Below are 27,168 nucleotides of genomic sequence, written 5' to 3'. Positions count from 1 at the left end.
TTTTTTATTTATGGAATTATATTTTTGCATATAGTACATTGAGTTTATTATTCTCTCTAGATATTAAATTTTTTTAAAGATTTTTTTTCTTATTTCATTTGACCTCATTTCAGTTTTGCTACTTCAAATATTTATACTGTAATTCAAGATCTTAATAGTGGACGCCAGGGGATTACTGATTGAAAAGCAGCCACCATTTTGTGTGAAATATTTATTTTAAGGTCATAAGTGTTAGGATGTTACATATGTACAAGAATGTACAGCAATAACAAAAGTAAAAAAATTTAACGAAAGAACAACAACAATAAACAAAAACGATAACAACGTCTGAAGGAGTCTAAAGGAGAATATATCATTTACGTGAACGTGTTAAATATTAATTTATAATATTATTTTCGATTTTTCAAAATAAAATAATATCATAAAAAAAGCATGACAAGTCAGGAGCTTGTGGAGCTAAATGGGCGTGGTTGCGTTGGCCCACTCGGGGAAGGAGTCCAGCGAGAACAAGACGCGGCCCCAAGTGTTGATGGCCACGCTGATGCACGCGATGCCGATGATGTTCATCACCACGCCGGTTTTTGCCTGCAGGGGGCGCACAGGAGCAGTGGTGGTTACGAGCATATGGGGCTAACAATTAGCATGCGGCTATTCTTCATGTTTATCAGTATGTTTGCCAGTGTTGTAGAAAAAAAGTTGTATTTTTTTAAAAGTCGTACTCTTACAAGAATAGTAAGAACAATATTTGTTTGAGTAAAAAGGTGTGACTTTTTAAAGAAAAAAAAAATATATATGTATTTTATATGTATTTTGAGAAAACAAACAAAAACGTAATCTGGCAAGAATAAAGGTAGAATTTTGAGGGTGCTAAAGTAGTATTTTGTCCAGAAAATAAGTCGTATTTTTGCGTACAAGAATAATATGTTTTTCCTGAAAATAAGTTTTATTAATTAATTAGTTAATTTTCCAGAAAAAAAATCACAATTTTGCCCAAAATTAAGTCATATTTATTTTATTTTTATTTTTATTTTACTTTTTAGGTGAGAAACAAGTCAATTTTATGAGGAAAAGGTCGGAGTTTTTCTACTTATTATATTTGTGAGACAGAAAGTTATATATTTTGGAGAAAATAAGTCAATCTTACAAGCATGAAATCAAATCATTTTTTGGGGAAGTTAATTTTGTCTAAAAACCAACCCATATTTTTGGGGTACTAGAATAATACATTTTCTCCCTCTTTTTAGTAACATGTTTAACAGTGTGGATAACATTTAGCATGTGTCCAATGTTATAAGTTCACAAACTCTTTTGCAAAGTGTGACTAACAAGTTGCATGTGGCTCATCTTAATGTTTATCAGTAAATTTGCCAGTGTGGCTAATAATTAGCATGTGGATAATTTTATAAATTTACAAGACCGTTCACAAAGTGTAGCTTACAATTAGCATATGGCTAATGTTAATGTTTAATAGTATGTTTACCAGTGTAGCTAACATTAGCTTGTGGCTAATGTCTATAGGTTTGCATGCTTATCATTGTTGCTAATTGTACATATTTATTTGCCAGTTTGACTACCATTACATGTGTTGTAATTATTATTATTATTATTATTATTATTATGCTAACAGTCGATGTTTATTAGCGTGTGGCTGAGCCATATGTTTATCTCAGCATGGTATATCATTAGCGTAGCAGACTCGCCATGTCGGCCACTTTGAGGTAGCCCGAGGAGAAGACGATGGCGTTGGGGGGCGTGGCCACGGGCAGCATGAAGGCGAAGGAGGCGCTCAGGGTGCACGGGATCATCACATACAAAGGATTCACGCTGATGGACTGGGACTGTGTACACACAACAACAACAACAACAGAAGAAGGATGAGTGGTTACCATAGATGTACAGTATATACATTGCATGTATACACAACAACATATAAAACTTTTAATCTGATGATCATAAGAAAAAAGAGCGACAGAAGGTTTTTGCAAGAGAAGTTCTAGTCCCAAGAGAAGGGGCTAGTCCTGAGAGAAGATTCTAGTCCCAAAGGAGAAGCTAGAAGTCCCGAGAGAAGGCTGTAGGTCAGAAAGTAAGATTTGGTCCTAAGAGCTGGTTCTAGTCGCAAGTGAATGTTGTCGTACAGAGGGATAGCTCTTGTCCCGAGAGACGGTACGAGTCCTGAGAGAAGGTTCTAGTCTGGTGGGAAGGGGCTACTTCCCACAGGAGATTCTAGCCTGGAGAGAAGGTTACTGTCTCACGAGAAGGTACTAGTCCTGAGAAAGGGTCCTAGTACAGAGGGAAGATTTTATTCCCAGAGGAGGTTCTAGTTTCGAGAGAAGGCACTAGTCGCGAGTGAAGGTTGTAGTCCCAAAAGAAGGTTGTAGTCCAGATAGTCGCTAGGGAAGGGACTAGTCCTGAGAGAAAGTACTAGAAGAAGAACAGTCTATTCCCAACTGAAGGTTCTAGTACTGAGAGAAGGTAATAGTCCCAAGACAAGGGTTCGAGTTTCAGGAGAAGGTTTTTGTCGCAAGAGACCGTCTTACTCCCCGGAGAAGTCATTAGTGGTTACCATTGAGGCCAGTATAGGCAGCAGTAGCGTTGCCGTGGCGACATTGCTGGCACACTCCGTGAAGGTGGCGGTGAGAAGGCACAGAACCACGGTGATGGCCCACGGCGGGATGGAGTGAAGCGGCGTCATCTGGGAGCCCAACCAGCGCGACAGGCCCGACTCCTGAACGACACACCAATCGAATCGATACCGACTCCCGAATTACCATTTAGAGATAACCAATACTCGCAAGCCACCACTTCCTGTCTGGCCCACTTCCTGTCTGACCCGCTTCCCGCTCACCTCGCTGCCTTTGGCCAGCGCAAATCCTCCGCCCAGCAGCAGCACGATGTTCCAGGGAATCTTTGCCTGCGCCACCTTCCACGTCAACAAAGGAAGGGCGGGGCCTCGGGACACCTGCGCATCTGATTGGACCAAAATAAAATGTTTCGCCACACCACACCGAGTATTCGGGAACCACACACAAGGAAAAACATAATTATAATTCCAGAATGAAGTTCTATTCTATAGTCATGTTTTTCTTTAGACATTTTTTTCCCATCTTAAACGGGTGTTGTAGTTTAAAGAAAAAAGTTTTATATTTTTGAGAAAAAGTCCTAATGCTCGGCTAAAAAGTCTTTTTTTGTTGTTCTTTGAGGAAAAAAGTATCAATATTTTTAGAAATTTTGTGACAAAATAAGTCATATTTGTTTGTTGACAATAATATATATTTCAAATAAAAAAGCTGTATATTTTTTAGTTCCAGTATTACCAAAAATAAAGTTGTATTTTAAAAAATTGATTTTGAGAAAGAAATTAAATTTTCTCAGAAAAAAACGTGTATATTTGTGAGAAAAAAAGTTTATTTTTGAAGAAAAAAAAAAGTATTTTATTGACAAAAAAAATGTCCTATTTCGACAAAAATGCGTGCGTGTGTGTCGCTGACCTGGGTCCGAGTTGGGCCTCCAGCAGCAGAGGTATTTGGGGGGCTGGGACGGCAGAACGAACAGCAAGAGCGCCACCATGAGGGCGACAGTGGCGTCGGTGACGAACCTGCAGATTGCGTGCCTTTCACTCACAGGCTAAATCTCATTTGTTGATGTGCGAGCTCCTCCATCCTCCATCCTCCATCCTCAACGTGAGCTGAGATCATCCGAGGAGCGAGGAAGCAGGGACAAATTTTGGACAAACGAGACATTCCGTCCTCCGTGCCGTCGTCCCTGAACCGAGCCTCCTGCATCCTCGCTTCTCGATGCGCATTTAAGACGATTGATATCCTCGATGATATGGCAACTTGTGGGTCTACGTAGTTGGTTTCACTCCAAACTCAACACTTGAAACAGCTTACATCATTTATTAATTTTGGTACAAAGGTGCAATTTGATGTAATATTGTTTCTTTTCTGAAAAAGACATTTAATAGCTTACTGCACTCCAATTGAGCCAATGGATGAAGTAATTTTGATTGGAAGACGTGGACGCTCTCTCTGCTTTAGAAAGATTGAACAACTGTATTAGAGATATGACAACAAAAAGGTGCTACTGAGAATATATTAAACGTTTGTTTTCGAGGTTGTTTTCCAACGTTCGCATTGCGCAAGCCAACTGGAATTTTGAGGGTTAGAACAAATACATTTAAAAAATGCCGTGACGTAGAGGCTGCTGTTGTTTTTGGCTCATGTTCACTTCCTGTCGCAGCACTTCGCAAATATTGAAACGACGCACACGCTCACCGTGTGGCTGCTCTTTGGCATTTACGCAAAGTGCAGGTGAAAGGTCATCGGACATGACCTGGCAGCGACTCCATGAATGAACATGAATGGCTGTGGCTTCCACTTTTCCCTTTAGTCTTGACAGATAGTACCGTCCCTGCAGGAGGATTAGGGTGTGTGTGTGTGTGTGTGTGTGTGTGTGTGTATATATATATATATATATATATATATATATATATATATATATATATATATATATATGGGCAAGGTGGACTCACTCTGCTTCGGCGTTGAAGACTCGCGAGGCCCAGCCGTCCACGAAGCGCGGCTCTCGCGTGAACCACAGCGCCACCATGAGGAGGAAGAGCGCCATCACGCTGGCCTCGCCGTAGGTCATGGGACCCAGGCGGCGGTGCTCCTCACCAATCACGGCGCGCGCCGCTCGCTCCTTCGCCGCCTGCCCCGCACCACAGGACCACGCCCCTCGCAGGCTGATAATCAAACGGCGTACGAGTATAGATGTAGTAAAGATAGATAGGTGGTATTACAGATGTAGTTCACATAGATAGGAGGCAGTATAGATAGATGGATTCACGATAGATAAGAGGTAGTATAGATGTAGTCAAGATAAATAGGAAGTAGTCCAGATGTAGTAGACATAGTATACAGCAGATGTAGTATACATAGAAAGGAGTTAGTATAGATGTATTCAAGATAGATAGGAGGTAGTATAGATGAATTGCAGCTTGATATGAAGTAGTATAGATGTAGTACATATAGAGATAAGCTAATATTGCTGTATTAGAGATAGATATGATGTTGTACAAATGTAGTAAATATGGATAGACGATAGTTATGATGTCGTATAGAAGCATTCCTCATAGGTAGAATATTTAAATACAGATACATATGAGCGAGCAGTAGACAGGAGGAGATATAGATATAGTAGACACAGATAACAGGTTGTATAGATGTAGAACAGATAGATCGATAACTGGTAGTATAGATGTCTAAGAGGGAGATAGGATTTAGTCAAGATGTAACAGAGGTAGAGAGAAGGTTGTATGGACGTAGTAGACATAGATAGGAGGTAGAATAGATACATACATAGGAAGTAACATAGATGTACTAGAGATAGAGCTATAATAGACGTAGGTACTCCAATTTCCCCAATTTGTACCCCAATTTTGTTGCTATCCCAATTTCATTGTACACTGCGCAATGACACAGATCGGAAGTAGATAAATTGGATGTAGTATTAATGTAGTAGCGATAGGAAGTAATATAGATGTAGTAGCCATAGATAGGATGCAGCGCATTCAGGGCTGACCTGCGTCCTATGAAGACCTGCTGCAGCAAGATCCAGGCCATCATGAGCATTATCATCATGGTAGGGAAGGCGAAGGCGAACCAGGACGCCGAGTTGATGACGCCGCCGCTCTGGGGGAACAGCCTGCGGGAGAGACGGCGGGCGCACACGATAAGAGCGCCGCCTTGGTTAGCACGTTAGCCGGCCGCGGCGCGCTCACTGGCTCATCTGGCCCAGCAGAACCAGGTTGGGTCCGGTTCCCGTCAGCGTGGCGATGCCGCCGATGCTGGCTGCGTAACACACGCTCAGCAGCAGGCCTTTGCTCAAGCGCTTGCGCTCTTCGTCCACGCCGTCGGCCTCCTCCATCTCCAACACGCACACCACGCTCGACGCGCTCGCTGAGGGCACACGTTGCAAAAGTACTCAAACCCTGTAGTGCAAGTACTGATTGGACTCCTGTACTTAAGTCAAAGTAAAAATAATAATCCCCCCCCAAAAAATGCGCAACTAAGCGAATTCGCAAATATTGAAACGTGAATTTGACCTCTGACCTTTCGACGCAGACGGAGGTTTGTCTTGTGGCGGCGGTTTGAGCGATGACATCATCGCGTCCTCGCGCGTTTCCGCTGTTACGTCGCCCTCTCCCGTTCTTTCTCCAGACTCGCCTGCAGGAGAGAGAAGCCGTCAAAGAACAACTTCCTGTTTCCTGTTCCGCCCACCGTGCCCGTGACCCTCCAATCGGAGACCGTAAGCATTGGAAAAGTAAATAGATAAGATAGTCCAGGTGGAGTACACATAGATGGGAGGTAGTACAGATGCAGTACAGTTCAATAATAAATGGTATACAAAGTCGCCGACTGACCGGTCCTTCCGGAAGCCTCCGCGTCAGGCACCCCCACCACTAGGGCGCTCTGCTTTGCCGAGCCGGGGTTCCCGTCTTGACGTCCCTTCAGGCGTCCTTCCTCCATGTCGTCGTGGCGATGCAGTTGGTCCAGCACGGCGTGTACGATGGGGACCATCATGGCGGCCGTGGCCGTGTTGCTGATCCACATGGACAGGAAGGCCGTCACGCCCATGAAGCCCAGCATCAGCCTGGCACGGGACCCCGACACCAGAATCATCAAAAAAGGTCTTGGTTCACTATTGTGTGTTATTGTGTTCACTGAAGTTTTATGTTTTAAAAGTACTCGTGGTATCGGTGAGTAAACAAGCGGGAATACTCGTACTGGTATCGGTCTGAAAAAAAGTGCTTTTGAATATCTCTTTTGCCGTAATGCTTCGGTGCAGAAGGAAGCAGTCAGCCACGCAGGTAAGCGCAGTCAGATTCATTTCTACCTATAAAATGCTTAGTCAGCACATTCTCTGATTTTAGTTCTTAAACCTTTGAGAGCGAGAGTTTAAGAAGATGGTGTTGGCGCCATATTCTACCATGACAGGAAATGAGCAATTTATTTTATTTTTTGCATTTGAAATTAGCGATTGAACATGATTTTGTCACCAAGTGCATGTCTGAACTCACAGTGCGGGCCTGACGCCGACCACCAGGAGAACTTTGAGTGCGATGCGCTTGTGAAGGTTCCAGTGCTCCACGGCCACCGCCACCATCAGCCCGCCCACAAACAACATGTTGCTGTCTCGCAGGTACTGCATGCACACCTAGCGCGACAGCCGCTTCATTCATCCCACATACTACTATATTCGGCACACAAGTAGAAGGACTGTGCCTTACCAGAAGCATTTTTTTCCACGACTGCCATTTCTGCGCACTAGTAGAGCCGCTGGAAGTTACTAGTATTATGAGTGACATGCTGTAACTTTCTAGGAGTTGACATTTAGCACTTCACTCGTAGTTCGAGAAGCATATCGAGTTTTTCTACGAGTGCGCAGAAATGTCATGCACCGGTAGAATGCAGTAGCAGTGGCGGTTCTATGGGGGGCCGGGGGCAGCGCTGGGCTTGCCCCCCCCCCCCCACACCCCCCACCCAAAAAAAACAAATAACAATTACCAGTTTGGCCACCCCGGTAAAATCAGGTTAGAACTGCCACTGGACAGTAGTGGAAAAACTTCACTAGTAAGACATTGCCATGATACTAGTGCACCATAGTCGTTCTACCAGTACGCAGAATACGACTGTGAGGGGCAGTACGTGGAAAAATGGCACTAATAACATGTAGTCATTCTACTAATGCGCTGAAATGTCTTACTCATGAGTACAATTGTGTGTGTGTATGTGTGAATGCGTGCGCGCATACATCTTTGGACTGCATGATGCCGAGCACAGGAAACAAGATGGTTGGCAGCAGCGCCGTCACGGCCAGCGGCAGGACCTCCGTGCACCAGTACAGCGCCATCAGCAGGATCACGTACGCACACGCAGCCTCCTACACACACAGATAGGATATGACATCATGTAACATAGATGTAGTTCACATAGATAGGAGTTAGTAGACGTAGTAGAGCTGGATAGGAGGTCAAGTAGTATAAATGTAGCACAGATAGATAGGACTTACTATACTGTAGATGCAGTACACATAGATTGGAGGTGGCATAGATGTAGTACATGTAGATAGGAGGTAGTATAGCTGTAGTGCACAGATAGGAGGTAGTCCAGATAAAGTGCACATACATGGGATGCTTTCAGGTGCTGTGTCAACACTTGAAGAGGGAAAAATAAAAAGTGTTTGGATGGAAAATGTGACACTTGTTGGTTTAATCTCCAACTGGGAACGTTTTCCCTCGTTTTTCGTGTTCTTTTGTTTTGTTTTCTTCTGTGATCACGTCCAGAAAAAAACGACTCAAAGCAAACATCAAGAGATCACACACGTACGTTAGAGATCACATACTGCATGTCAAACTCAAGGATGTAGCAGAAAATCTGTTCCAAAATGTAAACTTGGAAGATAAAGTTAAATGAACCAGAAACACAGTCAAGATCCGAGATTCTTTAAGTGTGGAATGGAACGACTCAATGCCCAGGTGCTGTTAGCTTGTATTTGACTTTTTGTATTTGTCAAATCATCTTTCACCATTGAAATCAATGGCAAAGCCATTAATCTGTACGGAGATCTGTACGAAGAATCCCCCCAAAATTTTTGTAAGAAGAAAATGGAAATCAATAACATATAATTAAATAGAATGTAAAGTATTAAACAGTGTTTGCCAAATTTTTGGGTTCAATTTAATGGACGTTGTGCTCCTTCTTCAGATGTGCGCGCGTTGGCCACCTGGGGGCAGTTTAATACAGATATACGGATACACGAAGATGGTCACAACAACACAGTAACCTGCAGTGATATTAGTCATTATGCGCAAAGGATAAAGAATACTGTATATGCCTGTGAGTACTTTTACGTCTGTCTACATGTGTTGCTCCACCGTTTGTGTTCAAATATCCTTTGCTTCAAGGATTATAACACCGTGACGCCGACGCCATTCGTTAGTGCCGTTTCGCGTCGTCTGTTAGCATCTTGCTCAAAGCACTGTCGTAAGGCAAAGCCACGTGGTTGGTTAAAATACACGCCGTGCGATTGTCTTTGTTTGATGTTTACTTTGACAGTACACTTCAGCCGGGATTGGCAATAATCCAAACTGCTGCTTGTCGTAAAGCGAGTTGATCGGTGTTCATGTCAAAGGTCAGGTGCAGGTCAAAGCAAAAAAGCGGCCCCATATGTGCCGTGTTGGAAACGGGTTTGACGCCCTGCTAGATGTAAACGATGAAGATGAGGAGGAGGAGGAGCGTGAGAACGCATCAGCAAGGGCTGCTGGGAGGCCGGCAGTACCCACTGAGCGCAAACACCCCACTTTGGTTTCATTCACCAGCACGTGCACACACACACACACACACACACGCGCGCATGCACACGTGTGCGCACACGTGCGCACACGCTGGTGCCGCGGTGTCGGAGGGGAAGCACAATATTGATGAATGGAAAGGTCGCCACGGTGAGCCCTGAACTTGGACCCCGTGTGCTGGTCAATGACTGACAGCCGGGACAGTCTCCAGAAACGTTGAGAAATGAAAAGAATATACAATTCGTAAAACACGTTTAGAAATGAACATTTTAAATTCATGAAAGACATCCAAAAATAAAACAAAATTTATAAAGCACGTTCCGGATTGAAAATTAAAAATGTATAAAACATGTTATCATATGGGGGGGTTATTATAATTTATTTACAAATAAATACTGAAATTAATAAAACACATTTAGAAATGAACATTTAAATTCATAAAACACGGAAAACTTAAAATGATTTGAACACATTTAGAAACGAGAGATAAAGCTCAATTAAACACATAACTAAAAGATTAATTCAAATTAGGACAATATGTTAGAAATGAAAAATAATAACTGATATACCAATTATAACTAAAAAGAAAATAATAAAACAGGTTTAGAAATTGAACATTTAAATTTGTAAAACACATTCACGAAATATGATTATTATTATTACATTAAAATGATTATAAAACATTCAGTTAAAATTAATAAAACACCAATAAATGTACATTTCTAATTAGTAAAATATTAGTAGCTCAGTTAATAATGAAAAACTAACACTACTGAAATAATTATAAATATACACAAAATTAAAATGAATAAAACACGCTTAGAAAAGTTTGGAACCTTAACACATTGAAAATGCAAAATACAAATTACAACACGTGAATAAATTTACAAACTAACAAAAAAAATTATCAGAACATGGTTAGAAAAAATGGAAGACTTACAATAATTTTACATTTTAAAATGATAAAAGAAAAAGGAAAAATTAATAAAAGAAATTGAATGCAAAATACAAATTAATAAAGCTTTTGTTCTCACAAAAAATGTATAAAACTTGTCAAGAAACCAAATATTAAATAATAAAACTCATGAACAAATTATATATATATATATATATATATATATATAATGAATTAACACAGAAATAAATGAACATTTAAAATCAATAGCACACTTTTCCTTGATCGAGCATGTCCAAGTCAAAGACCCCTCATCCAGACAATGTCATTCATTTGACTATGCTAACATTCCCGCTAAGGCAAAAAACTGAAATTAGCATAACATCAAGTGATCGGTTGCCTTCGTTGTGAATTGTGACTTTAAAGGGGAAAAGAAAACAATCATGAGGAGGACGCGAAGAAGTCAACACACGTGTTCAAGCGAGGGTCGCGGTCGGGGTCTCACCTTGGTGCTGAGGGCGAGCGGCAGCAGGACCAACGGCCCCGACGCCAGGATGAAGACGCTCTTCACACGCCACACCACACGAAACATTCGCACTCGCAGTGGAAGGACCGCCATCGCTGACCGTGGCCAAGATGATGAAGACGAAGGTGACGGAGATGAAGATGCCAGAGACGATGCAGCCACAAGCGGACAGACGGACGGACGGGCGGACCGACGGGAATCTACGGCTTCAAGCTTCTCTCTGCCTTGAACGCGCTCACCATTCACTCTAAATATTAACCTGACACACACACACACACACACACACGCACGCACACACGGAGTAAAGAGAAAGAGGGAAAGTTGAGCTGGTGGTCTTCCTCACTGATGAAGAGTGTTCAAAAACACTCAACGAATCTTTGAATGGATGATGGCTGGATGAATGAGCGAATGAAAATGATGGATGAATAAATGTGCAGTCAATGACGGAATGACGGAGGAACGAATGTTGAGTGACGAGATGATCAGTGAATTCATGATAAAAGGAAGGATGAATGAGTTCCCTCCTGGAAGCCGTCACCTTATCGTGGGGGAGGGGTTTGTGTGTCAGGGTCACCCATGGCAAACAGGTCCTAGGTGAGGGACCAGACAAAGCACGGCTCAAAGACCCCTTATGATGACGACAAACTATGGACTCAGTTTTCCCTTGCCCGGACGTGGGTCACCGGGGCCTCGCTCTGGAGCAGGGCCTGGAGTTGGGGCTCCAAAGCGAGCGCCTGGTGGCCCATGGGGCCCGGCCGGGCACAGCCCGAAAGGGTAACGTGGGTCCCCGTTCCCATGGGCTCACCGCCTGTGGGAGGGGCCATAGGGGTCGGGTGCAGTGGGAGCTGGGCGGTGGCCGAAGGCGGGGACCTTGGCGATCCGATCCCCGGCTACAGAAGCTGGCTCTCGGGACGTGGAATGTCACCTCTCGGGCAGGGAAGGAGCCCGAGCTTGTGCGTGAGGTCGAGAAGTTCCGACTAGATATAGTATAGACTAGATAAGCAGTGCACCACCAACACTGTGTCTAGTGGGGATGGGGCGCTGCTGACCTTGACTCAGGACGTTGTGAGTCGGTGGGGAGAATGCTTCGAAGACCTCCTCAATTCCACCGACACGCCTTCCCATGAGGAAGCAGAGTCTGAGTTCTCTGAGGCGGGCTCTCCTATCTATGGGGTTGAGGTCACCGAGGTGGTTAAAAAGCTGCTTGGTGGCAAAGCCCCGGGGGGTGGATGAGATTCGCCCGGAGTTCCTCAAGGCTCTGGATGTTGTGGGGCTGTCCTGGTTGACACACCTCTGCGACATCGCGTGGACATCGGGGACAGTGCCTCTGGATTGCCGGACTGGGGTGGTGGTCCCCCTTTTTAAGAAGGGGGACCGGAGGATGTGTTCCAACTACAGGGGGATCACACTCCTCAGCCTCCCTGGGAAGCCGTGGAACAGTGGACCAGAAAGAAAGAAAGAAAGAAAGAGAGAAAGAGAAAGAAAGAAAGAAAGAAAGAAAGAAAGAAAGAAAGAAAGAAAGAAAGAAAGAAAGAAAGAAAGAAAGAAAGAAAGAAAGAAAGAAAGAATATTCACATTCAGTAAAGGAATCAAGTTCTGATGTGAGTCTGTAGACACCCAGTGGACACTCCCAGTACAGGACAGTTTGGAGACCTAACAGTGCAGTCACTGAAAAGTACGGAAAGTATTGAGACCCCCTTCAATTTTTCACTCTTTGTTACGTTGCAGCCGTTTGCTAAAATCATTTCAGCTCATTTTTTTCCTCATTAATGTACACACAGCACCCCATATTGACAAAAAACGGAATTGTTGAAATCTTTGCAGATTTATTAAAAAAGAAAAACTGAAATATCACACAGCCATAAGTATTCAGACCCTTTGCTGTGACACTCGTATATTGAACTCGGGTGCCGTCCATTTCTTCTGATCAACCTTGAGATGGTTCTACACCTTCATTGGAGTCCAGCTGTGTTTGATTATACTGATTGGACTTGATTCGGAAACCCACAAAACCTGTCTAGAGAAGACCTTACAGCTCACAGTGCTTGTCAGAGCAAATGAGAATCATGAGGTCAAAGGAACCGCCTGAAGAGCTCAGAGACAGAATTGTGCCAAGGTTGCAAAAAAAAAGTTCTGCTGCACTTAAGGTTCCTAAGAGCACAGTGGCCTCCATAATTACATGAAAGCCTGCATGGAGTTTGATCCAAAAAAAAAAAAAAAACACCTGAAGGACTCCAAGATGGTGAGAAATAAGATTCTCTGGTCTGATGAGACAAAGGCTCAGAACAACTCCGTGACTGTTTTTGAATGGCCCAGCCAGAGCCCCGACTTAAACCCAATTGAGCATCACTGGAGAAACCTGAAAATGGCTCCCCACCAATGTTTACCGTCCAACCTGATAGAACTGGAGAGGATCTGCAAGGAGGAATGGCAGAGGATCCCCAAATCCAGGTGGGAAAAACCTGTAGCATCATTCCCCAAAAGACTCTTGGCTGTATTAGCTCAAAAGGGTGCTTCTACTAAATACAGAGCAAAGGGTCTGAATATATATATCATTTTTTTTCCCCTCTCACTACTGGGTGCTGTGTGTACATTGAGTGGGGAAAGAAAATGAACTTAAAAGATTTTAGCAAATGGCTGCAATATAACAGAGAGTGAAAAATTCGGCGAATGTTTGTGGTCGCCATTCCGACGTGGATTGTGGATCGGTCTCGGCTGCGCGTCCCCGATCGGGAGCGAGACGGCGAGGAGCGCGCGCCACGCTGTCACGCGCGGCGACGTGGAGTGTGCGGCCTGTGAAGAGCGACGCTGCAGCTGCGAGGTGAGTGCGCGTCTATCACTTCTTTCTTTCCACGTTGTTTTTTTTTTGCGCGTTTACTTAACCAACTTGGGCACGTCGACCAACCGGAAGAGCCAAACACGCAAACCAAGTCCAACTGCGTACACTTTTTGATGTTTTGTCGCGCTGATGTACTCGAGGGGGGTGGGGGGGGGGGGCGTGACGTAAGGAAAAAAAAAAAAAAAAAAAGTCATCAGAAAATGTAATACTCAAGTAAAGTACAGCGACAACACCTGAGAAATCGACTAAAGTACAGTAACTGAGTATTTGTACTTTTACTTGCTTTGCTACTTTTTGCTGGTGGTGCGTATGTGCAACGTGCACTTTGACCCTTTTGGAAGCATTCTGCTGACCAAGTCGCATGACCCGAGGGGCACACAAGCAGGTTTTTAATTCAGGCCTTGACTTTGAAATTGCCCACTTTTGTTCCCTAATCTAAATGCAAAAGCGTGTGTGTCAAGGTTGTTACAGATAACAAAAACCAGACTGAAAAAAAAAAAAATACAAATATTTTTAACTGGAGTACAAATTTAAACAAGGGTGATGAAAACTTATTTAAAAGGAAGCATTTAAAAGAATGAAAACTAGCCAAGCAGCTGTAAAACTAATTGAAACTTTCGAAATTTGAAATAGATGTAAAAATGAAATAGGCAAACTAATTAATAATCCCCAAACTACTGTAACTTGTGTATGTGTATGTGTATGTGTGTGTGTGTTGCAGGATGAAGTGGACAACATCCCTTCTGCTTTTGGGCCTGGTGGTCTTGGTCGTGGTTCAGGTATCGTCTACATGGTGAATTGATGTGATGATGAAAGCATTTCATGACAATCATGTCGTTCCTGTCTCATAATTACAACATCCCAGATCAACGCCAGTAGAGGAGGAGCTAATGACATCTTAAGGTGTTTCCAGGCTGTATTCATGGAATCTTAAGGGTATTTCTAGACTGCATTCAGGACAGTGATTACTTTGTCTCGAGAGTATCTTTAGGGTGGGTCTTGGGGTGTCTCCAGGCTGTCTTTAGGGTGGTTCTTTGGGTGTCCCTTGGTTATCTTTTAGGGGGGGGGGGGGTCTTTAAGTGTCTCCAAGTTATCTTGTGGGTGGGACCGAGGGTTCCTCCCCGCTAGGGTTGTCATCGTGCCTCCAGGATATCTTTTGGGTGGGTCTTGGTGCATCTCCATGTCGTCTTTACGGTGAGGTATTAGGGTTTCTACAGGTTGGGTCTGAGGGTGGTTCTTAGGGCATCTCTGGGATGTCTGCAGGGTGGTTCTCCAGGGTACATTTAGGGTGGGTCTTGGGGTGTCTCCAGGTTGTCATTCGAGTTGGTCTTATGGTTTCTCCGGGTTGAGCCTTAGGGCGTCTTAAGGGTGTCTATAGGGTGATTCTTAGGGTGTCTTCAGGAAATATTTAGGGTGGGTCTTGGGGTGTGTGTCCATGGTGTCTTTACGGTGGTTCTTAAGGTGTCTGCTGAGTTTCTTTGGGGTGGTTCTCAGGGTCTATCCAGGGTATCTTTAAGGTGGGTCTTGGTGTGTTTCTAGGGTATCTTTACGGTGTGACTAGTGTTGTTCACTACTTTTTAAGATGCATTGAGGGATACAGTAAGGGCACTGTATATTTGATAACCTTTACTCACCACACATTTGAACAGAACTACAAAATGGTCAAATCACTATATAGGCCACTATATAATAGAAAGGGAGTGATTCCCAACACAGTTCATATTTTCTGATTCAACGGTCACCCCCTCATCCCTTCTGCGTGTTAGCGTGACGGTTGTCTCCGAATACGACACAGGCACAGACAGAGGACGAGCCGGCGGGCAGCGAGGATGAACAAGCGGAACATGTGGAGCTCTTCACTACACCCACCACCAAGATGGCCGCCGCCACCTCGGACTTTGGATACAACCTTTTCCGTGCGCTGGCATCCCACCAGAGCAATGCCGATGCTAACGTCTTCCTTGCGCCCATCAGCGTCTCTGCAGTCCTCACCCAGCTGGCCATGGGTGAGCACACAGGATTAAATATAAACCTGACACAGTGACTCTAGACTGCCTTTAATGGGGTCTGAGGGTGTCTCCAGTTTGCCTTTAGGCTGGGTTTTAGGGTGTTTCCAGGTTGGCTCTCAGGTTGTATCAAGGGTGTCTCTAAGCTGAATTTAGGGTGGGTCTTAGGGTGTCTCCAGGATATCTTTAGAGTGGGTCTTGAGGTGTCTCACGGGCGTCTTGAGGGTGGATCTTGGGGTGTATTCTAGGTGTTTTTAGAGTGGATCTTGGGTTGTCTCCAGAATGTCTTTAGGGCATTTTCAGTGTGTCTCTATGCTGCATTTAGGATGGGTCTTTGGGTGTCTCCAGGATGGGTCTTAGGGTGTTCTTAGGGTGGGTCTTACGTTGTCTTTAAGGGTGACTTAAGGGTGTGTTTTGGGTGTCTTTAGGGTAAGGGGACTTTGTCCTTGTAGTGGGAGTCAACAATATGACCAACTAGCAAGCTGGGCTCACACAATTGTTTCCACAGGCGCTTCTGAGCATGCCCAGAGGCAGCTCTTCCGGGCCTTGAGGTACCACACCCTGCAGGACCCTCAGCTCCACAACACTCTGAGGGATCTACTGACCTCCATCAAGACGGGTAACAAAGGACTGAGCGCCGCTGCCCGCATCTACCTGGCCAGACGTCAGTCCTCATAACCTCGACTACATCAAATGTACTTGTTTTGACACCACATTTCCCATGATGCAATGCAACTTTTTCTCTCAGGTTTACGCCTCAAGCAGGAATTTTTCACAGTGGTGGAGCAGCAATATGGCATTCGACCTAAAGCCCTGCAGGGTGGATCTCACGATACCAATGACATCAATGTCTGGGTCGCCACAGAGACGGGCAACAAAGTGCAGCGCCTCCTGGCCAAGCCCTTGCCCCGAAAGCCTGGAGTCAACGCTGTGGCTGGCGCCTACTTTAAAGGTAAGAGTAACAACGATGACAACATTGATACAGTATCATCAATGACAATAACAACAACAACAAAGACGATGACAATGATAAAAACTACGACAACAGTAACAAAAACAATGGAAACGGTGATAAGAACAAAGACTACAATATCAACAACAATAAGACAATAATGATAACATTAATGACAACATCAACAGTAACAGTAAGAAAAACGCTAACGTTAATGATGACAACAATGACTAGAGCAACAAAGACAATAAGACTAGGACAAGTATAATGACAACGCTAATGACAACAATGATGACATCGACAATGACAATAGGGAGACCGACAATAAGACAACATTAATAACAATGACAACAACAATGACAGTAATGAGAACCACAATGACATCATCATCAACAACAACAACAAGGAAGTGTGGTCACCAAACAGGGAAGTGGGTGACAGCGTTCCAACCTCAGTCGCTGCAGAACTTCCAACAAGAGGGCAAAGCGCCCGTCCGGGTTCCCATGTTGCAACAGAACAACTACCCCATCAAGATGGGCATGGACTCTGACCTGAGCTGCACGGTGCGTGGGGATGGGTGGAAGTGTCAATTTGAGTGATGTCACGTGGCCACGCTCACCAACCTCCCTTTATGTTCCTCTCCCAGATCGCACAGATCCTCCTGGAGAACCAGGTGAGCATGTTCGTGTTCCTTCCTCAAGAAGTTACGTCCAACCTGACCGCCCTGGAGGACACGCTGACCGCAGAGTTCGTGCAAGACTTGAGCAGCACACTACACGCGACACACGTCACCCTCACCATGCCCGTTCTCAAGTTCAGCTACGCCACAGACCTCATGACGCTGCTCCCTGACGTGGGTGAGTCCTGGGTGTCTTTAAGTTGGATCTTAGGGTGTATTTAGGGTGGCTGTTTGGGTGTTTCTAGGGTGCATTTCGGGTGGATTTCCAGGGTAAATCTAGGGTGTCTCTCGGCTGCATTTAGGGTTGGGTTATCTAAAGGGTGTTTTTAGGCTGGAGGTTAGTGTGCCTCCAGGATGTATTTAGGGCCGGTTTGCAGGCTGTCTGTAGGGTGGGTCTCAGGGAGTCATTAGGGTGCATTTAGGGTGGTTCTTAGGGTGTCTCCAGGCTGCATATACAGTTGGTTTTAGGGTTTCTTTGCGGTAGATCTTAGCGTGTCTTCACTGTTTATTTAGAGTGGTTCTCAGGGTGTCTCTATGCTGCAGTTAAGGTGGATCTTAATGTGTGTATCCAGACTGTCTTCAGAGTGTCTCTAGGCTGCATTTAGAGTGGTTCCTCGGGTGTCTCAAGGGTTTCTTAGGGTGGCTCTTAATGGCTCCAGGGTGTTTTTAGGCACGGTTTGCAGTGTTTTTCGGTTCGGTCTTAGGGTGTCTCCAGGCTTGATTTTGGGTGAGTCTTAGGTTGTCTCTCGGTTTCATTTAGAGTGGTTCCTAGGGTGTCTCAAGGGTTTCTTAGGGTGGCTCTTAATGGCTCGGTCTGCAGTGTTTTTCGGTTCGGTCTTCGGGTGTCTCTAGGCTTCATTTAGGGTGAGTCTTAGGGTGACTCTAGGTTTCATTTAGAGTGGATCTTAGTGTGTCTCAAGTGTGTCTTTAGGTTGGATGTTACTGTGTTTTCATGGTGTACTTGGAGTCGGTCATCAGGGTATCTTTAGGGTTGGTCTCAGGGATTCGTTAGGCTGCATTTAGGATAGTTCTTAGGGTGTCTCCAGGATGTCTCTTGTCTGTATTTTTAATGGGTCTCAGGGTGTCTTTCGGGTGGATATTAGGTTGTATCCAGTGTTTATTTAGGGTCGAGCTCCAGGTTGTCTTTAGGGTTGTCTTTATGATGGGTCTCCAGTTTGTCTCTCGTCTGCATTTTGAATGGGTGTCGGGGTGTCTCATATGTGTCTTTAAGGTGGATGTGAGGCTGTCTCCAAGGTTTATTTAGGGTTGGTCTTCCGGTTGTCTTTAGGGTGGATCTCATTAGGCTGCATTTACAGTAGAGTGAGTGTTAGGGTGTCCCTAAGCCGCAATCAGATACTATGGGCATTTTGAGGGGGTCTGAGGGTGTTTCCAGGGTATCATGAGGTAGGAGCTACAGAGTAGACCTTTGTGTCTTTAGCGTGAGTCTTAAAGGCTTTATCTCATTTGTTAACCTGCAGCCTTCTCTGTTCTCGCTCTTCTGTTTACGTTTTCTCCTCCCACCAGGGGTTTTATACGCGACGGTCTTGATTTTAGCTAGTGATTGGAACCTCCTCAATGGTTGTTCCTTGTGCTTTGATGCATATTTAAGACAATAGAAATCCTCCCTAACATGGCGATGTTAGAACAATGTCTGGTTGCGGTCAGAACATTGCCATTAAGTGAAATGAGATCCTCCCTAAGTTGTCTAGTCAGTCTGGTCTCCCCCCCTCCCTACAGGGCTCACTGATTGGCTGTCTAACCAGGACTTGGAGAAGATCGCGGCGCAGCCCGCCAGGCTGGTCACCATCAATCACAAGGTCGTCATGGAGACGGGGGCCGAGGGCGACCAATCGGCGCCCGCCACCTCCGCCACCAGTCACCTGACCTACCGCGTGGACCGCCCCTTCCTCTTCCTCATTCGCGACGAAGCCTCGGGGGCCCTGCTCCTCATCGGCAGAGTGATCAAGCCCAAAGACCTGAAAGTCTAACACGCACACGCGCACACACACACACACTCTTAGCAGGTCCTAGGAGGGCAATGAGGATGAAAGGTGATTTTTAAGCCAAAAGATTTTTTAACAGAAACATTGTCAATTGCGTCACAGTTATTACATTTGTGTGACGTGACAAAATAAACATAACAATTAAACAAAATCTTTGTTTGCGTCAACTTTTCACATCTGTTCCTCTCAGAGGACTTTTTTTTTTTTTTTAAATCATCCTATTTGACCTCAAGCGCTACACTCATTTCAACAGGAAAACGACAACGTGAAAATAGTTTTCCACACTCACTCACATACGCACACACAATCTCCGCATGTGGAACATATCATGAACACGTTTCCTGTTTGTCTCCTCCTCTCGGTGAGACAGTGTGTGTGTGTTTACCATATGGTTTTGATTTTTGTCATCACATTCCTGAGGTTAGTCCAGTGTTGGAAGGAAAAAAGAAAACTCTTCCTAGTCTTGATTCAACACCTCAGGAAAAACTCAAAAAGAACAACAAAAAAAGGAAAAAACATTTATGTTAACACACACACAAAATCCATATCGACAAAAGGCCTTCGAGGCTAAACATTGGTGACGAATCATGCGCACACACACACACGCATGCACACCCACAGATGAACACACAGGTGCACAAAAACTCATACAGTCCATGCACAAAAACGTACACACAAACACACACAACCACAGACACCCATGGACACATTACCTATGCGCACACACACAGACACACACAAAGACAAGCACACAGACACACTTGTACGCACGCACACACACAAACCAACAAACAAACACGTATGTGCAGACTTCGGACACAAGATGGCGGCGTGGAGGCTGGGCTACATTATTGCGTAGCTTTGCAGCGTAACAGGAAGTAGCCCGCTCCACAAGTGGAGTGAGTTCCCCTTGTGGACATTAATGGAATTGCGCTTGATCATGCATGACAAAGAGGAAGTGGACCAAAAACTAAAATCAGTCTCAGCATCCTGACCTATGTTAAGCCTTTTAAGCATGTATTCCATATACTTGATATCCACCTTAAGGTCCATGTACTAGTACGCACTTTCTCCTCATTAGTAATACAACTCAGCACACTAGTAGAATGACTGTGCCTTATGAGTACTACTAGTCCAAGGACCTTAAACTGGAGAGTAAGGACATGGAATAAATGGTCATAGGTCTTTCTATAGTGTCCTCTGGAGCCTCCTCAGGCCTGGGGTGGGATCACTTTCCGTCCCGTGCTGTGCTTGTCCACCAGCTCGTAGACGCTCGGATTGGCTGCCTCAGGGGCCGCAGGCCCCTCCCTCCTCCTGTGCAGCACCAGCACCGTCAAGAGGAAGCACAGCAGTCCCCCGCACATAAAGAGCCCTTGGACACCCAAAAACCTGCACGATCACACATAGTCCCTCTTTGAAACACAAACACACACATTCACATGCATACTACATGCTGCAGTACGGGTGGGCAAACTTTTGATTTTTAATCTTGATGGGTGTGCTCATTTGTAGATGATGTAAAAAATATATTATTCATTCAATATTGATTAATAACCAATGGGCGGTACGGTGGACGACTGGTTAGCACACCTGCCTCTGTTCTGGGGACCGGGATTCAAATCCCGGACCCACCTGTGTGGAGTTTATATGTTCTCTCCGTGCCTGGGGGGGTTTTCTCCGGGTACTCTGGTTTCCTCCCACATCCCAAAAACATGCGTGGTAGGTTGATTGAACACTCTAAATTGCCCGTAGGTGTGGATGTGAGTGCGACTGGTTGTTTGTTTCTATGTGCCCTGCGATTGGCTGGCGACCGGTTCAGGGTGTACCCCGCCTCCCGCCCGAAGATAGCTGGGATAGGCTCCAGCCGCTCGCGACACTAGTGAGGAGGAGCGGTAAAGAAAATGGATGGATGGATGGATGGATAATAACCAATGAAGGAAATACCTATTTATAAATTTTCTTTGTAAGAAATATATCACTGTACCTGTACAATATTGTCCTTCATAAAAACAGACACTAATGACAATAATGTAAAGAATGAAAGTTTTTTTTCCACATTTTTGCTTCAATTCAATGGATGTTGTGCTGCTGCTTCTGGTGTGCGCACCTTGGCCACCAGGGGGCAGTCCATGACAGACTTACGGATATACTGTACATTAAGTTACTACTCAGCAAGCCGCTTTATTATTAGTCGTTAACTATCTATTATTTACACAAAACTATCAAATTGACTATAACCTGTAAGGGTGAACTGAATTTGACCTTTTGTGAACTTTTGATGTCAAACTTTTCAAGGTTTCAGTACAATTCAGAACAGCAAAATCCACATGTGCTACACGCTAAATGCTACATGCTAAATGCTACATCAAAATAAAATTGACTGGCCTGTGTCTGAAGCGGTCCAAGTCGTAGTAGAGACAGGAAGTCTGCTTGCCGCACTTCCTGTCCCACAGGACGCACGTGGAGTCGATGACGGTGCCGTAGAGAACCGGGCAGGGCATGAAGGCTGCGCACACGACAACAACATGGACGCATCAGAATCCGCCTCACTTCCTGTCTGGTCACGTGACCACCGTGATATCATCCAACTCACCGAGGACCCTGAAGAGCATGTATTGGACGCCCACTGCCAACGACTTTTCCCGCGCTGACACCATCCTGTAACACACACATACACATGCACACACGCGTCAACACACCAATAAACACACACACATGCACACACATGTAAGTGGTCATATTGACTGGCTGATCTGGACTTTCTTGCCTGAGGATGATGACGAAGGACGGTGTCTGGCACAAGGACGCGATGAGACAGCTGGCGGCCATCAGGACCACGAAAGGCAACAGGAAGCGGCCGCACCCACTGCCGCAGGTTCTGGGCGTGGCCGAGCCACCGGCCCCGCCCACGCACCGACATTCTGTGAAGTTCTGTATGGAAAGACGTTCGAACATTAATTCGATTTTGGAGGCAAGGGGGCGTAACTGTGGCGCGCACACCAGCGCCCCCTCAGGCTGCAAGTGTGTAATGTTTGAATTTTCTTTACGATGACTTTGTTGCCGCTGTCCATTTTCACGGCGACGCAGCCGGCACGACACGGAGACGTAAACTCGACACCGTCAGAACCGCACACCGGATGAAACGATTCCTGGACACATTGACATGCCGAGCTGCACCATGGTGCTGTACGCCTGACACACACACACACACACACACGCACACAAACAGTGCGGTTCCACTGTTGGTACTGTTTTTTGTTCTCATTTTGATAGTGGTGTTGCTTCTATTGTTTATGTAGTTTGTTCTCATGTTAATCCTGGTGTTATTATTCTGTGTTGCTTCTGGTGTTGGTCCTTGTTTCAGTTCTGGTGTTGGCTATGGTGCTGGTTGTGGTCAACAAGTGTTTTGGTCAGTGTTTTGGTTCTGGTTTTGGTTCTGTTGTTGGTTGCCGTGTTGTTACTTGTTTTGGTGTTGGGTTAGTTCTTGTTTAGGTTGTAGTGTTGGTTCAGGCATTAGTTGTTTTTGGTTCTGTTGTTGGTTGCAGTGTTGTTACCCATTTTGGTTTTGGTGTTGGTTACGTTTCTGTGGTGATGTTGGTTCAGGCATTAGTTGTGTTGTTGTTGCAGTTGTTGGTTGCAGTGTTGTTACTTATGGTTGTGGCGCTGTTACCGAGGTGGGAAGACCCCATCGACCTTCTGTGTGGGGCAGCCCATGAGGACCAGAGGGAAGGCGCAGAGAAGGCTGAGCAAGATGGCGGCGGCGCAGAACTTGCTGGCGCCGGTGACACCAAGAGTCCAGCGCCGCATCACGACTCCGCCTAGCACGGTGCCCAGCACGCCCAGAGGGATGCACAGGCCACCTTGGAGGCAGACAGGAAGGACTGAAAATGTGAGCCAGCGGAAGGGGCTCATAAGTGGGCCCCTACACACACCCAAACGTCGGCATGCATGCACCCACACACACACACTAATCGCACCGATAATGACGGCAGAGAAGTCTGCCGTGTGGCTGAATTGCTTCTCGATGAACTTGGCCATGAAGGTGGCGAGGCCGGAAACCATGGCGGCCAGGTTGACCTGCGCCAGGACCACCAGGAGGTAGACTGGACGCCGCAGGGTCCGACACAACATGCTGGGAAAACCTAAAGGGAAACACACACGATCGGGCTACGTCCAGACCAGACAAGACCGGGACTGACAGGAAGTAGAATGGGAAACAGATGCTGACTTTTAAGGAAGTGAAGAAGGCTGACTTCCTGGAAAATATCCGGCTCTCGCTTTTCGTCTACTTGCGACTCATCCTGCATAAACACACAAACATGACATGATGAAGGTCACATGAGCACAAAATATGAGACACACACACACACACACTGTCCACCTGACCTCCGGGGGCATGTCCCTGGGGAAGAAAAAGTATGGCAACGCGGCCATGAAGAGAAGACAGGACGCCACCAGGAAGCCGAGCCACCAGGCGCCAACCCAGCGCAGGTCATCGCGATCCAACGCCACCTCATCTGACACATACACACATAATGTGCAGTATAGACAAGCGTTTAAATGTATAGATCGACGTATAAAAGTATAAATGGACAGGCGGCTGTGGTTCAGTTGGTCGAGCTGTTTGTCCAGTGACCGGAGGGTTGACAGTTGGAATCCCGGCTGCTGTCGAAATGTCTTTGGGCAAACCACTGAACCCTAAATTTCTCCCCGTGGGCCTGTTACGAGTATAGTGAGTCTTATAGTTGTATGTATTTAGAGTTATAGCTAGCTGCATGGGTAGATTTTATTGATGCATACTGTTTATAGATGTTTATAGATAAATATAAAAAAGTGCAGACCTGCAGACATTTTGTCAAAATCGACGTAGAGTCGAAGCAGAAAGGCGCCGCTGAGGAAGCCGAAGGCGGGGCCAATGGCAGTGACGGCCAATAGGATGCCTGACACAAAAGCGGCATCATGAATGTCACCAACCACAAGACTTTACGAAGGACACGACCTCACAAACATGATATGATGAAGGTGCAATGGCGGCGGCGTACCGAGGTAGAGCGGAGAGTTCTTCTTGCTGGCATGGTCGTCGATGTAGGAGATGCCAAAAGGCTGGACGGGCACGGAGCCCACGCCCAACAGCAGCTGAGCCAGTAGCAGCAGAGGGTAGATACCCTCGTGGGCAGAGCTTTCATGCTCGCCGCAGCTCTGATTGGACAACGGTGCGGTGGAGTTGGCATGGAGAACGCTCTGCACGTGGCACAGGCCGGAGCTGTTCCCGGTGGCTGCTGGGAAACACAAGTAAATGTACCCGTACTCGAGTGCACGCCGACGGGGGGGTTCGGACTCACAGCCGGCGCGGTCGCCGTTCCGGTACCGCCTGTCGCCGTAGCGGTACGGCCCGCTCAGGAAGTGGGGCAGCGCCATCAGCAGCGAGGCCAAACACGCGAGCAGAGCGCCAAAGCCGATAACGCGAGGGCGGTGAACGCGACTCCCGAGGAAGCTGACGAACACGATCAGCAGTGTGTTGCCCACCTGCAAGACCGAAAGACATAGATACATGTAAAGTATACATAGACAGAGACATGGACATTCAGTACAAAGACATATTGTATATAGATTGGTGCTCTTCATTCACAAAACCTGCATGTCACATCTCAATTTCAGCTTTTGATTCAATATTTTATATACGTTAGACTTCAGTCGTCATGATCACAGTCACAGTGTTTCGTATAATGTCTTACCGTACTAGCTGTAAGCTCATAAAAAAAAATATAATAATTAGGAAATACACTTGGGACTAGAAACTTCTCCCAGGGCTAGAAGGATCTCCTTTACCTTCAGACTGGACTACAACCTTCTCTCAGCAATAGAACCTTCTCTCGGGACTAGTATGTTCTGTCGGGACTAGAACCTATTTGAATGAAAGCAAAGCTTAGTAGATTGTCGCTTTCAGTTCGGTCCATTGACTTGCATTAGTCTGCCACAGATCGGCCAAATCCAATAAGGCGGACACGCTGATGTATCGCAAACACAGACCAACCCGCTCAATGAAGCGTCTACGTATATCTGCCTATGTTAGTATATCTGTGGGCCAAACAACAAAATGATGGCGCTGACCTCGTTGAAGGCGGCCAGCAGCCCCGACTTCTGACTGGAGAGACCGTAACGCCGCTCGATGGTGGAGATGGAGCTCTTCATGTAGCCCGACACCAGGAGCTGCGACAGCTGCAGCACGCTGTGACACGCCACGAACACCTGCGCCCCCAAAAAAAAACACCGCCGCACACTTCACACGTCAAAGATAAGAGGGTCCGAGAACCTGGTGGTGCCCAGAGCCTCTCGGAATCATTGTGTTTTGTGTTATTCTTCAGCCCCCCCCCCCGGACCTTCACCTATGAACACAAAATCAAGTGTGCATGTCAATAAGAACAGGACGCACGGAAAAGTCTCAAGGAGCCATGCATGAAACTGAAGAGGAAGTTCGTAACTTTGACTTGAAACTGCCTTTTTGGTGAAATTCCAAAAGTTGAAAGTTTCAATTTAAAAAAAAAAATGCACCCTTTATAATGGACATGTCCACCAATTTTGTGTCAAGAGTTGATTATTTCTTTCTGAAAATCGCATTAGCAAGTTTAGGAATAAATGTTTGGCAATTAAGTGTTGACCATCTGTCGAGGAATTTTGCTTCCAACTTTCCGAGTCAGAGTTCATCAAAGGGCATTATGGTACAAGCCCTGGAATTTGCCTGAAATTGCCACTTAAACCCAAAATAGCAGACTTCTCTCTTGGGTCTAAGACTTTTCCGTGCGTCCTCTTATAATAGACACGCACACCCAATATTGCGTTGATTGTAATAATTGTTTTCCGAGTAGCATTGTTGTTGTTACCTTGACGCTGCTGAAGACGCTCCTGCTCCTCACTTTCACCTCCATGACGCTACGCGGCAAAAAGAAGGTGTGAAGTTATGGGATCCTCACATGTCACATGATCTTTACATGCATGCTTGCTTGCACACCAATCAAATGTAGCACATATTAGGGAGGCGGGAAGGAGAGAAGCAGCTTATCAGTGGTGGAATGTCAATGCACTGTTGCGCCACCTTGTATAAGCGCCAAAAAGTAATTTACTGCAGTGAAAGTAGCACAAAAAGTTTGCAGCCCCCATTATTATTTGCAGCATCATTATCACGATCACGTGACCGGATGAGGTGGAGAAAGTTCCACAAAAGAGAAAAAAAAATAAAATATCACAGATACTCACCGTGGCAATGATGATGATGATGATGGTGGTGATGACGAAGAGCAGCAGCTTGTTCCCATAAAGAAACGAGGAAGACGAGGAGGGCTGAGTGGGGAGGAGCCACTTGGAATTTGAACCTTGAAGGCTCCAGAGATTGAGAGAGGGAGGGAGGGACAGGAAGTGGACGAGTGAGCACATGTCAAATGTTACAAAGTTAAGTCAACAAGCAGAAGCTCGTCCGGTGGAATGTTTCCTCCGGTGAGGGCCCAGCAGGCTCCTTCGTGACCAGCAGGAGGCGCTAGATGAAAGCACCCAAGGTGACGCCGTGAAGGTCATCCAAAAGAGTCAAGGTCAATATATTTAAAAAGATTATTAAATCAAGTCTATTAATCATTTCAATTTGATGGTTTATCTAAAAATATGTTTGTTATTAAATCAAGTTTTTTTTTTAAATGATATCTTGAAGGGCATATAAACGTCAGTTTTTGTTTGGTTTTTTTTTTGGTGGAAGAAGTCAGGCAGAGCAACCAAACGTGAACATGTTTGCTACAGTCGTCAAGAGGTAACCATGGGCCTTCACTTACCTCCGGACAGAAAACGTTTGAGAACCACTGCACGGCATGTAACTGTCAATAATAATAATAATAATAATAATAATAATAATAAAAAGAAGAGACAAT

At 45.5% G+C, this 27,168-nt stretch overlaps 3 protein-coding genes across 7 annotated transcripts; 1 reads left to right on the top strand and 2 right to left on the bottom strand.

The window, feature by feature from the left end:
* Positions 1–196: 196 nt before the first annotated feature.
* Positions 197–19,772, bottom strand: LOC133466752 (Na(+)/citrate cotransporter-like). Of its 3 annotated transcripts, none has more exons than XM_061750728.1 (14): positions 19,641–19,772; positions 10,756–11,035; positions 7,816–7,944; positions 7,082–7,218; positions 6,425–6,654; positions 6,114–6,227; positions 5,783–5,960; positions 5,584–5,706; positions 4,532–4,744; positions 3,489–3,595; positions 2,846–2,967; positions 2,564–2,725; positions 1,701–1,838; positions 197–585 (listed from the first exon to the last, which is right to left on the bottom strand). In XM_061750728.1, the coding sequence occupies exons 1-14, from the start codon at positions 19,661–19,663 to the stop codon at positions 457–459; spliced, it is 2,085 nt and encodes a 694-aa protein (XP_061606712.1). In that variant the 5' UTR covers positions 19,664–19,772; the 3' UTR covers positions 197–456. The 3 variants fall into 3 exon arrangements, with proteins under 3 accessions (XP_061606712.1, XP_061606713.1, XP_061606714.1); XM_061750729.1 differs by lacking the exon at positions 19,641–19,772 and adding an exon at positions 11,826–13,483; XM_061750730.1 differs by lacking the exon at positions 19,641–19,772 and adding an exon at positions 11,315–11,566.
* Positions 13,471–19,406, top strand: serpinf1 (serpin peptidase inhibitor, clade F (alpha-2 antiplasmin, pigment epithelium derived factor), member 1). 2 transcript variants are annotated; one of them, XM_061750740.1, is made up of 8 exons: positions 13,471–13,597; positions 14,337–14,394; positions 15,411–15,621; positions 16,130–16,285; positions 16,370–16,573; positions 17,000–17,136; positions 17,220–17,430; positions 18,990–19,406. In XM_061750740.1, the coding sequence occupies exons 2-8, from the start codon at positions 14,338–14,340 to the stop codon at positions 19,238–19,240; spliced, it is 1,227 nt and encodes a 408-aa protein (XP_061606724.1). In that variant the 5' UTR covers positions 13,471–13,597; position 14,337; the 3' UTR covers positions 19,241–19,406. The 2 variants fall into 2 exon arrangements, with proteins under 2 accessions (XP_061606724.1, XP_061606726.1); XM_061750742.1 differs by having other exon boundaries at positions 13,475–13,597; positions 14,337–14,408.
* slco2b1 (solute carrier organic anion transporter family, member 2B1) lies at positions 19,761–26,653 on the bottom strand. Of its 2 annotated transcripts, none has more exons than XM_061750731.1 (15): positions 26,510–26,653; positions 26,137–26,185; positions 25,367–25,504; positions 24,598–24,781; positions 24,298–24,534; positions 24,097–24,195; positions 23,642–23,772; positions 23,484–23,556; positions 23,233–23,397; positions 22,926–23,115; positions 22,303–22,447; positions 22,023–22,186; positions 21,849–21,913; positions 21,641–21,761; positions 19,761–20,644 (listed from the first exon to the last, which is right to left on the bottom strand). In XM_061750731.1, exons 1-15 carry the CDS (start codon positions 26,566–26,568, stop codon positions 20,467–20,469), a joined length of 1,998 nt encoding a protein of 665 aa, XP_061606715.1. In that variant the 5' UTR covers positions 26,569–26,653; the 3' UTR covers positions 19,761–20,466. The 2 variants fall into 2 exon arrangements, with proteins under 2 accessions (XP_061606715.1, XP_061606717.1); XM_061750733.1 differs by having other exon boundaries at positions 24,298–24,531; positions 26,510–26,651.
* Positions 26,654–27,168: the final 515 nt, after the last annotated feature.

Source organism: Phyllopteryx taeniolatus, chromosome 17, assembly GCF_024500385.1.
Source record: "Phyllopteryx taeniolatus isolate TA_2022b chromosome 17, UOR_Ptae_1.2, whole genome shotgun sequence".
In the NCBI taxonomy this organism is placed as follows: Eukaryota; Metazoa; Chordata; class Actinopteri; order Syngnathiformes; family Syngnathidae; genus Phyllopteryx; species Phyllopteryx taeniolatus.
This window is presented reverse-complemented; position numbering and strand designations above follow the sequence as displayed.